Source organism: Myxocyprinus asiaticus, chromosome 27 (assembly GCF_019703515.2).
Source record: "Myxocyprinus asiaticus isolate MX2 ecotype Aquarium Trade chromosome 27, UBuf_Myxa_2, whole genome shotgun sequence".
NCBI lineage: Eukaryota > Metazoa > Chordata > Actinopteri > Cypriniformes > Catostomidae > Myxocyprinus > Myxocyprinus asiaticus.
This window is the reverse complement of record NC_059370.1, coordinates 2,274,708-2,286,846: the sequence shown is the minus strand read 5'-3', so window position 1 is coordinate 2,286,846 and position 12,139 is coordinate 2,274,708. Positions and strand designations below refer to the sequence as shown.

Genomic DNA, 12,139 nt, shown 5'->3' with positions numbered 1-12,139 from the left:
ATCCTAACACAGTGACGGGAGATCGCTAAAAACACTAGTTTTTGAGTGAAAATAATGCTTGTATTTTATGACTTTTCTAACGCTTGACTTGATTGTGTGATCTGTATGATGTTTTACCTAGTCCAATTATGATTATTGTGATCACATTTCATAAGTTATATAATGGAACTGTCATAAATGTGCACTGTAATAAGCACACACAGTCTGGCTGCCGGCATACATTGTACAGTATACCGTGTATACAGATATAAGGGTTTGTATAGTGTTTTCTTGTTTACTGTGTGTTACATGCAGTTAATGTAGTGCCTCATTTTGGCTTAACACATTATTCTGTTTTATTATGTTCTTGACATATAAGAAATCTTCATGTCTTAATCAAAATTCATAATTACAAGTTGGAAACTCAGCATTATATGAAATCTCAGACTTTCACTTTACTGTTGTGCTGTCTTGTAAAGACAACAAAGTAGTCAGGAAGCCATCTCTACACTCTACGTTTGATATTTCCTATTATTTTACAATTGAAAATGTATTGATAATACAGAACCATTTAAATACACTGTATATATTTTAGAATTAATGTTATTGTATTGATTCTGTACCTTGACTGTATTTTGGTGTCTATATGACTTCTGAAGTCTTGAAATATTGTGCATGAGTCGTCTGAACTACAAATCTGTGATTCAGCTGTGATTTGAGATTATCTAAATTCTTTAAATTTCATGATAAAAACCAAATTCAGTCCTGAGACTTAAATACACTGAATAGTTATAATTTACTACAATGTTTGGATGAACGTCAGATCCTCTTGACCATTTATTTCATTAATTATGTCTGGTCTGATAAGCAGTCACTTACCTGCTGCTGTGAAAGCGATGTAAAGGATCTGTTCGGTGACACGATGACAACTGACAACCAAAGTCACTGACGTCCAGTGTGGCATCTTCACTGAAGTTTCCTCGCTGTGACAGCAGTGGAAACGGCTCCTCTGGAGCAAGGAACTTCTCATAGACGTCCTCGGACATCTGGAAACCACATCAGATCAAAATCTCATCACAATACATGCCACATAGTTGTGAATCTACCAACTAGCTCTACATATCACACTGACTGCATGACATATGACATCATACTGCAGATGGTTTATAAATCCTAGTAAACATAGAACTGCTCCCTTTAAGTGTTTTAAGAGAGGAAGAACTATACTGTTTTCTCTCACCAAACCTCGCAATTACAATTAAAGGGATAGTTCACCCCAAAATGAAAATTCAGTCAATGTTTACTCACCCGTGTTGTTATAACCCCATTTGGATTTCTTTCTTTTTTCTTAACACAAAGGGAGAAACTGTGAAAACATTTTGTGCTAAGTGATGTCATACAATGGTAGTTTATTGTGACCACCTCTTCAAGCTTCAAAAGCACGCAAAAGTATAATTCAGAAGTCTAATAAATTATTCCGTGAGAATCACGATTGTTATGAAAGCACATGAGGTTTGGTGAGAAACAAGCCGAAATGTAATCCATTATTTTAGTGAAACTATTGACCGACCATTGCTCTCCTCTGTGCGTTCATGAGACTGCACGACATCTTGTTTTATTTATTTAAAAACAGGTCAGCCACAGTGATATTTCTCTGATTAACACTTTTTATTGATTCACACCATTGGCAAAGAAAAGCAAAACATATTCAAAGAATCAACATTTAACCCCCACTATTACCCCTCCCAATCCCCAACCCCACCCTCAACAAACATCCCTGTGGTCACACAAAAGAAAAAAAAAAAATGAAAAAAAAAAAAAAAAAAAATGAAAAAAACGATTTTTAGAAAAATCCCCTAGACTCTGAACTAGCCAGGAATAGTACGCTGAAGCATCATGACCCTTTCCAAAAGCAGCAAGCACCATCTCAAGAGTGTCTGCCGCTTTTGGGGGCTGCGTACTACACCCAAATGTGGTACAAAGTAGATGGTGCAGCTGTAAGTACCTGAAGAATTGAGATCTGGGAATCCCAAATCGCTGTAGAATATTTTCAAAGGATCTCATTTTCATACAGGTCACCCAGCATAGCAACTCTGTTCCCAATCCATTCTGTCCAGCAGAAAGGGGACTTGTTAATGCACAGATTAGGGTTTAACCAAATACTTGTGGCACCGTTCAGGTAAATGTCCGAACTGAACACGCGGGAAACTTCTGTCCACAATAAATGCATGTGCAAGATAACGGGATGTGTCTTTACTTCTCCGGGCAGCTTGGTAGAAAGACTTTGCAATGGCAAGATAGGGGCAAGGACCTCATGTTCAATAAAGAGCCAGGGCGGGGCACACTCAGATGGAAGCGACCAATGCACCAAATGTCTGAGAACAAAAGCATAATAGTAAAACAAAATCTTGGGGAGACCTAATGTGTAACTTATTAAAATGCATCCGAGGATGTTTACCATTCCAGATAAAGGATTTAGCTATACTATCAAATTGTTTAAAATAAAAGAGGGGAATTCGATGGGGAGAGACTGTAGTAGGTAGTTGAATTTTGGAATATAATTCATTTTTATAACATTAACCTTCCCAGACAGATAAATGTAGTGAAGCCTTCCTATCCACATCGCTCAAAACCTTTTTATTAAAGGGTCAAAAATAACTAACTAAATCACACAAATTTGATGGGAATAAAATACCCAAATACTTAATGCCCTGATTGCACTGAAAAGCGCCGGGCTGAAAAGCCGTTACTGGGCAGTACGCTGTCAAAGCCTAAGCTTCGGATTTAGACCAATTAACTCTGTATCCCAAGAACTTAGAAAAGGAATTAATAATACTGTGGAGGCAAGGCATAGATCTAGTAGGGTCGGAGACTAATAATAAAATATCATCTGTGTAAAGCAAAAGCTTATGTGCCACCCTTCCAACCATCACCCCTGGAAAACCATCTTCCTTTCTTATCACGGCTGCTAATGGTTCCAGGGCAAGACAGAACAATATTGGGGAAAGAGGGCAACCCTGCCGGGTGCCCCTATCCAGAGTAAAATAATCTGAAATTAATCCATTTGTTTGTACCGCTGCTACGGGGTGTCTATAAAGTAATCTAATCCATCCAATAAACGTACTCCCAAACCAGTACATTTCCAAAATCTTAAAAAGATAATCCCATTCTACCATATCAAACGCCTTTTCTGCTTCAAGTGAGATGGCAGCGACTGGAGTCTGATCATTCGCCACTGACCACATGATATTGATGAAACGCCTAATGTTATCAAGAAGAGCTGCGGCCCCAAATAAACCCCACCTGATCTATATGTATAAGAGATGTCAGAACTTTACTTAATCAGTTAGCCAAAATTTGACAATATTTTAACGTCTAGCTGGATCAGGGAAATTGGATCGTAACTCTTACACTCGCTTGGATGTTTGTCCTTTTTAGGAATCAGACTGATCCGGGCTTGCGTCATGGTTGGCAGAAGCTTTCCATTCTTTAATGATTCCGTATAAACTTCTAACAAAAGTGGAGCCAGTTCTGTAGCATAAGATCTAAAAAACTCAGCGGCAAAGCCACCTGGCCCTGGAGCCTTGCTTGTAGGCAAGGCCTTAATTACCTCACCAAGCTCCTCCAAGGTTATCTCAAAACAAAGAGAATTTTTTTGCTCAGTTGTCAGTTTAAGGAGTTCTAATGGTTCCACAAAATTTCTAATATCTTCAACAGTAGATGAAGACGTGGAACTATAGAGATCAAGATAGAATTCTTTAAAAGCATTATTAATATCAATGGCCAGGGTAAAAATGTCACCACCAGCAGATTTCACTGAGGGAATGGTAGAAAAAGACGCTCTCTGCCAAAAGCTTCCCTGCTTTGTCCCCTGACTCAAAGTATGACTGTCTTGCCCTGAATAGCCAAAACTCCACCTTCCGCGACAAAATAGTATTATATCTGTATTTCAATTGGGTCAATTCTCTGAGGCCATTAGATGACATTCGGCACTTCAGCTCTGTTTCGGCACTTTTAATATTCCCTTCCAATTCCACGAGTCCTTGTGCTTTGGATTTTTTGGCATACTGTATGATCCGGCCCCTAAGAACCGCCTTAAATTATTCCCAAGCCACGCCCACAGAGGATACTGAGGACCAGTTGGTCTCCATATAGACATTGATTTCAGCCTTTAGCATTTGTTGGAATTCAGGATTTTGCAAAAGGGATACATTAAATGTAATTATGCTGGATTTGGATATTATGTTTCCAATTGAGTAATCAACACCAGATGAAATGAGGGACTTGGATATAAAAAATAAAATACAAAATCTAGAGTAAATCTTATGGACTGAAGAAAATTTTTTTATAGTCCCTAACTGATGGGTTCAAAAGTCTCCAAATATCTGTAAGACCAAGATTTTTACACATCCTGTGAAGCGTCACTGTTGCCCTAGGGGGCTTGCACACTTTTGCTTCACTATGATCAAGGACTGAGTCCATCAAAAGATTAAAGCCTCCTCCCAATATTATATCAGAGGGGTGCCAGCAGCTTGCAACATCCCTTCAAGATCTATAAAAAAGCCCTGATCGGCTGAGGTCACGTGACGCCATGCAAGGGGCAGACGTGTGAGCGACGAGCTCTGCGCACTTTGCTATTTTTTATTATTCTCATGTTATAATCTGGTGAATTTTAATACACCCAGTTACACATTTGCTCTGATGCAAAACATGGCAAAGAAGTCAAAATTCTCAAGCTATGGAGACATTAAAAGACACTTACATGTTCAGGATGAAAGCCCCAACAGACCGGGGACTCGATTTGGATGGCGCGGCGAGAGTGGAGATCCAGCGTCAGTTGTCCAACATGTCGGTGATGTTGACGAAGATTCTTGCTGACTTGGAGGATCTCGCTGTAATACGTCGATCGATTATGGCGATGGAAATAAAATTCTCTGAGCTAGTTACAAGAGTGACTGATGTTGAGAGACGAATCAATTTTTTGGAATCTTCGGAGGGGGAATTAACCGCTAATCCACCCATGACCAAAGTTGATTTGGAACATCTCCTTGAAAAGCTTGAAGATCTTGAGAATAGAAGCCATAGGAATAATGTTCGAATTGTTGGAATTCCCGAGCATTAGGGCAGAGATATGGTGAAATTCCTAGATGAGTTTTTCCCGAGTCCGCTCGACATAACAGGCCACAAGCTGGAAATCGACACGAAAGATCACTTTTGCTCTGATGTTTCCAGCCAAACGGAGAATAGAAATGAAGGACGGTCGCAAAGTATTTACATGTCCCAATCAGGCAAAGTCTTTTATTGAATCATTGGGTGATTAAACCATTTTTCTTATGTGAGTGGGTCGACTCGCTGTACTTACTCTTGAGGAAGCTGGGTGACATTTTGTTTTTTTTTCTTTTTGTGTTGACTCCGCCGTGCGGCTGGAGCTTGTTTTGTGAACAACACTTTTCCTTAAAGAAACTTTTGCATTGACGAAAGATTACTTTTGCATTGAAGTTCCCAGCCAGTTTGAGAGTGGACACTACGGATGATCGCAAAATATCTACATGCTCACACAAAGGATGTCTTTTATAAAGTTGACGGATTGAGTAAGTCATGGTATATACTTTTATGCGGCCTCCGATTGAACTGACTCGACCATCCGGGGAACCGGGATGCCGGTTTTGTTTCTTTTTGTATTGGATCCGCCTAGCGGCTGGAGCTTGTTCTATTGAGTAACACTCCTTTGGAACAGCTGTGGATTAATCTGTTCGTTCTTCGTGCTTATTCCTCCTGCTGGCTGTAGTTTGTTTTGAGTTTTTTTACGGGACATTGGAATGATTACGTCATCCATTGAACTCATAACAGCCAGCTCACTGAACATATCTGAACGTTTTATATCAGCTGGAATTTATTTCAGTTGGAATCTTTGAGACAGTTCTGTGAATGAATCTACATGTTCTTTGTGTTCATTCTGCCTACTGGCTGGGGTTTATTTTACAAAGTATTTTCTGTTATGTAATTTTGCCTCACAAATTTGTGCAATCTGATGGCAAAGTTGTCGTGGGGGCTCATGGGCGTTCATGGACCTTTTGAGTTTAGAGGGATTGTCGCCGGTTGGCGCTTTCGTGCACAGGGTTAATGCGCACCTTTTTCTTTGTTCGGGGTTTGATTGTTTCACTAATGGGGAATGTGGTCTGTATAATTTTGTTTTTGACACACAATACATTTTTTCTACTATATCAAAATGTCAAATGTTAATGAGTGTACTATCTCTCTCCACATGGAATGTAATTGGGGCACCCCATAAAAAGAAGGAAGGTTATTACTTTTCTTAAACGTAAGAAATATGATATAGTGTTTCTTCAAGAAACACATCTCTCCCCGCAGGAAGCTGAAAAATTTGGGAAGATATGGGGTGGACATGTTTTTTTAGTGCTGGCTCAAGTAAGAGAAAAGGAGTCATTATATTGATTAATAAACATCTACAATTCAAATGTCTCAAACAGACTAAAGATAAATTAGGGAGGATCATTATTGTTTTAGCTGAAATTCAAGGGCAAAGGTTGATTTTAGCTACTATTTACACACCTAACACTGATGATCAGGGCTTTTTTATAGATCTTGAAGGGATGTTGCAAACCGCTGGCACCCCTCATGATATAATATTGGGAGGAGACTTTAATCTTTTGATGGACTCAGTCCTTGACCACAGTGAAGCAAAAGTGTGTAAACCCCCTAGAGCAACATTGACGCTTCACAGGATGTGTAAAAATCTTGGTCTTACAGATATTTGGAGACTTTTGAACCCATCTGGTAGGGACTATAAATTTTTTTCATCGTGTCAGCTGATGGCCTCAGAGAACTGACCCGAATGAAATATAGATATAATACTATTTTGTCGCGGAAAGTTGAGTTTTGGTTATTCAGGGCAAGACTTTGAGTCGGGTGACAAAGCAGGGAAGCTTTTGGCTAGATATATAAAGCAGAGAGAGTCTCTTTCTATCATTACCTCAGTGAAATCTGCTGGTGGTGAAATTTTTACCTCAGCCATTGATATTAATAATGCCTTTAAAGAGTTCTATATTGATCTTTATAGCTTCACGTCTTCGTCTACTGATGAAGATATTAGAAACTTTGTGGAACCATTATATCTTCTAAAACTGACAATTGAGCAAAAAAACTCTTGATTCTGAGAAAACCTTGGAGGAGCTTGACGAGGTAATTAAGTCCCTACCTACTGGCAAAGTTCTGGGGCCAGATGGTTTTGCCGCAGAATTTTTTAGGTCCTATGCTACAGAACTGGCTCCATTTTTGTTAGAAGTTTATACTGAATCATTAAAGAATGGAAAGCTTCCTCCAACCATGACACAAGCCCGGATCATTCTGATTCCTAAAAAGGACAAAGATCCAAGCGAGTGTAAAAGTTACCGTCCAATCTCCCTGATCCAACTAGATGTAAAAATATTGTCAAAAATTTTGGCTAACAGATTAAATAAGGTTATGACATCTCTTATACATATAGATCAGGTAGGGTTTATTCAGGGCCGTAGCTCTTCTGATAACATAAGGCGTCTCATCAATATTATGTGGTCAGTGGCGAATGATAAGACTCCGGTCGCTGCCATCTCACTTGATGTCGAAAGGCGTTTGATATGGTAGAATGGGATTATCTTTTTAAGATTTTTGAAATGTATGGGTTCAGGAGTGCATTTATTGGTGGATTAAGTTACTTTAGACACACCCTGTAGCAGCGGTACAAACAAATGGATTAATTTCAGATTATTTTACTTAGGATAGGGGCACTCGGCAGGGCTGCCCTCATTCCCCTTTATTGTTCTGTCTTGCCATGGAACCATTAGCAGCCGCATTAAGAAAGGAAGATGATTTTCCAGGGGTAATGGCGGGAGGTGTGGCGCATAAGCTTTTGCTTTACGCAGATGATATTTTATTATTCGTCTCCGCCCCTACTAGATCTATGCCTTGCCTCCACAGAATTATCAATTCCTTTTCTAAATTTTCAGGATAGAGTTAATTTGTCTAAATCCGAAGCTTTGGCTCTGACTGCATACTGCCCAGTAACGGCTTTTCAGCCGGGCGCCTTTCAATGGCCCACCAGGGCATTAAGTATTTGGGTATTTTATTCCCAGCAAATTTGTCTGATTTAGTCAGAGTTAATTTTGACCCTTTAATAAAAAGGTTTGAGCGATGTGGATAGGTGGGCTTCATTACATTTATCCATGATTGGGAAGGTTAATGTTATTAAAATTAACTGGATTCCAAAATGTAACTACCTGCTACAATCTCTCCCTGTAGATGTCCCCCTCTCTTATTTCAAACAATTTGATAGCATAGCTAAGTCCTTTAGTTGGAATGGTAAGCATCCCAGGTTACATTTCAATAAGTTACATAGGCCGAATGAACAAGAAGTCCTTGCCCCTATTTTGCCATTGCAAAGCCTTTCGATCAAACTAACCGGAGAAGTTAAGTCACACCCCCTTATTTCGCATTTGCACATGGTTTGGACAAAAGTGTCCAGAGTGTTTAATTTGGACATTTATTTAAATGTTGCCTCAAGCATATGGCTGAACCCTAAATTTTCCCTTTCTGTTGATCAGAGTGGATTGGGAGGGAGGTTACTACACTCGGTGACCTATATGAGAGTGGAGTACTGAGATCTTTTGATAATTTGGTTCAACATTTTAAGATTCCTAGATCACAGTTCTTTAGGCTTTTACAGCTGCGCCACCTGCTCTGCACTATTTTTGGGAGTAGTGTACACCCTCCTAAAGCGGCAGATACTCTGGAAATGGTGATTACTGCTTATGAGAAAGGTCATGAAGCATCTGTGTATTACTCCCTGTTAATTCAGAGTCTGGGGGATGGAGCTTCGTCTTCTCTCAAGAGATTATGGGAGAAAGATTTAAACTTGGTATTGGAGGAGAGAGTGTGGGCTAGGATCCTAAAAAGCATCAGGTCTGCATCTAGAAATGCAAGGGTCTGTCTGATGCAATTTAAGATTTTGCATCAGTTCTACTGGACCCCCTCTAGATTGTATAGGCTTGGTCTTAAAGACTCACCCACCTGCTGGCGATGCCAGTCAGAAGACGGGGACACAACCCATGTTTTTTGGGGTTAAGATTCAGGAATTTTGGTTGAGGGTACAGCACTTTGTGTGTGATGTACTGGACAATCAGTTTTCATTTTGCCTTTTGACTGTGAATTTTGGGTGATGGAGGGGTCCTGAATATAGGAGATAAATAGATGAAAAGCTGGGTCCTAACCAGCGTGATGATTGGCAGACAGCTAATCCTTAGGGGATGGAAGTCAGCTGATGCACCCTCATTTCGTGAGTGATGCACCAAGTTGGATCAAGTGGCAGCTTTTAAGGAGATGACTTCCAGACGGCTGGGGAACCTGGCAATTTATGGCAGAAAATGGAGCAGTTATTTGTCTCATTTGGAATGGTCCTAGTGAGGGGCAGTGGAGGGAGACAATTGTTTTTGGGGGGGGAAGGGTTATAAAGTGTTATAAGTTGATTCCGAATGCATCATTTTGTGGTTAAATTAATTTTTTTCTGTGTTGGAATCAATACAAACTGTAAAAAAAAAAAAAACAAATAGGCTAAAGGAGTGTGTTCAATAGCACATTATCATACTAGCAATTTTTTTTCTCAGTGGTATCGAAAACCATGAAATTTCTCTGGTATTGGTACCGACTAAATAATTTTTGGTACCGTGACAACACTGCTCACGAGGGTTGCAATGGTATGAGATTTTCACAGTACGATAACAGTCTCAGAAAATATCATGGTTTCACAGTATTACACAATTATTATTATCAGTTACAATGACCCTTAAATGAGTGAAAACAGAAGGTTTTTTTTTTTTTTTTTTTGGTTAAACGCTTTATTATAATTGAAACTTGAAACCATTTTTTAATAGAAGTATGTGTAAAAAAAAGTCTCCCTTTTGAAAATAAAATAAATAGAATAAGAAAGCTAACAGAATTATAATAATAAACATGATAAAAAAAATTATCATATACTGTATATGTGCGACAGCGCAGCCAGACTGCTCCTGTCTGTACCTTTAACTCAGTGGTTCTCAACTGGTTTTGCTTTGGGACCCAGATTTTACACTGGAAATCAAGTGGTGACCCACCATAGTAAAAACGTAACTTGTATTTAATGTATCCTGGGTTGCATTTCCTTTTATGTTGCATAGTTTCATTCATGGTTTTCAAGTACAAGGACATGCATCAAGTGACATTATTTTTGTTGTTGACGTCAACAACAAAAGTGACGGGAAGTTTTCTCTCCACCCTTTTAAAAATTTAAGAGCATATTTACTTATATGAGCCCATTATTATCCTGTTTGTTTCCTAATTTCAAACATAATTCAAACATAGCATACATATTACACAGGAGGAAAGGCTCCTCACTACCATGGTTAGGTCAGTGTAGCTAGTCTTCAATAATAGCAATAATAATAACAAATTATAGTATTTATGAAAAAATAAGTACTAGCTGAAACACATCTAGAAACTTTAACTACAACTGCCACTGTTGATATAAAATTAGGTCTAATAGATTCTACCTTTAGATTATTTCATCTGAAACTATATTTCTATAACTATAACCTTTTGTCAAAACATAAGTTACTTTTACTCATGTAAAATTGTGATGATGTGTAATGATTTTATAAACATTTTTGCTGCATAGCACAGTGTTGCTCTTTCCCTCCTCAGTGCTGCCTACTGTTTGATGGGTTTGACTTGACTTCCTCCATAACGCTTTAAACTAGAAAAGTCTCAATAAAATTGAAATTGGTCACATCAGTTTTGAGGTCTGCACTCCGCAATGTTGAGGGAAGCCCGGTTGTTGCACGCGCACGCCAGAGAGAAGAACAGATCGCGAGCTGGTTCTGTTACACTCGTGCGAAAGTGCAGATGAGAAACCTTTAGCTGATTGTGAGATTATCGTTCAATATCCCTCGGCAGTCCTAAATAGGCTATCACTTGGACGGCTGCTGAAATATCTTCAATGCGAGAACCATGTCATTGTTCTTTCCCTGCTGTCCGTGACCCAGTCTGAATAGACCAGTGACCCACTTTTGGGTCGTGACCCACCAGCTGAGAAACACTGCTTTAACTCATACACACACTCACTTATGTCAGAGCCCTTCGCCTCGCTTCTCCCTGACATTTTCTCCACTGCATGTGTGTGTGCGGGGCAAGTTGACAAGTCTGACAGACAGTTGAGGAGGAAAGGAGGTGCGCACGTGCAGGTGAGATTCTCCGTCCGGTTGCATTTTTTTCTCAATACTGTAGGGCTTTACTGGTTGTTTAGATCAGTGTTACTATCAGAAATAATTAATTATTTTAGTTATTAATTAATATTTAAATTAAATAATAGAATCTAACTCATTAAAACCTCATACGGGGCTTCAGTAAATGTAGTGCTGCATAAATAAACTTCGGGAGTGGGTTTGGAGTAAATAAACTTCAGGAGTGGGTTTGGTTATTAGCAATAATTAATTATTAATTATTAAAATCAATAGAACATTGATTTGAATCAATGTTAGCTTTTTTTATCCTTTAAATCAACAATTATCAAAGATAATCGCTAACTGTTAACATCGATGAAACATTGATTAAAGTTAATGATAGCTTATTGATCCTTCAAATTCAACAATCATCAAAGATAATTATCAATTATCAAAAATCAATAGAATATTAATAAGGATTAATATCGCCGCGGCACCACCCTGGAATCAGGGACTTATAACCAGATAGTATAACAGTCTCAAAATTAGATTGTTCTCTTAGGAAAATCGACGTTGATTTAAAAAAAACAAAAAAAAAAACAAAAAAAAAAAACAACGAATCCGAGCACTGACATCCCGTCAGCATTTGACACAGGTGTATGCAAAACGAACCAAAACACTTCTCTTTGAAATATAATGAAGTTTATTTATACAGTAATATCAATTAATAATCAATACAATGCAGTCAATAAACTTCCGACTTACAACTACAAACTAAACAGTGATATGATTAGATATGGTAACCAAAATAATCCTATAACACGAGGAAGGTGTGTGTGTGTGTGTGTGTGTGTGTGTGTGTGTGTGTGTGCGTGTGCGGAGGAACGCACACAAAATGGCGGACGTGACTC

The 12,139-nt window shown here is 38.8% G+C and overlaps 1 protein-coding gene and 1 long non-coding RNA gene across 4 annotated transcripts in view; one reads left to right on the top strand and one right to left on the bottom strand.

Moving 5' to 3' along the window:
• Positions 1-12,139, top strand: part of LOC127418192 (uncharacterized) — a 364,269-nt gene that overhangs the window by 274,505 nt on the left and 77,625 nt on the right. The gene's annotated exons all lie outside the window — the stretch shown is intronic.
• Positions 1-12,139, bottom strand: part of fam199x (family with sequence similarity 199, X-linked) — a 90,073-nt gene that overhangs the window by 57,222 nt on the left and 20,712 nt on the right. For all 3 annotated transcript variants that reach the window (XM_051658582.1, XM_051658580.1, XM_051658581.1), the window contains exon 2: positions 859-1,025. In XM_051658582.1, coding sequence (XP_051514542.1) covers positions 859-1,025 — 167 coding nt within the window. The remainder of the gene's footprint in view (positions 1-858; positions 1,026-12,139) is intronic.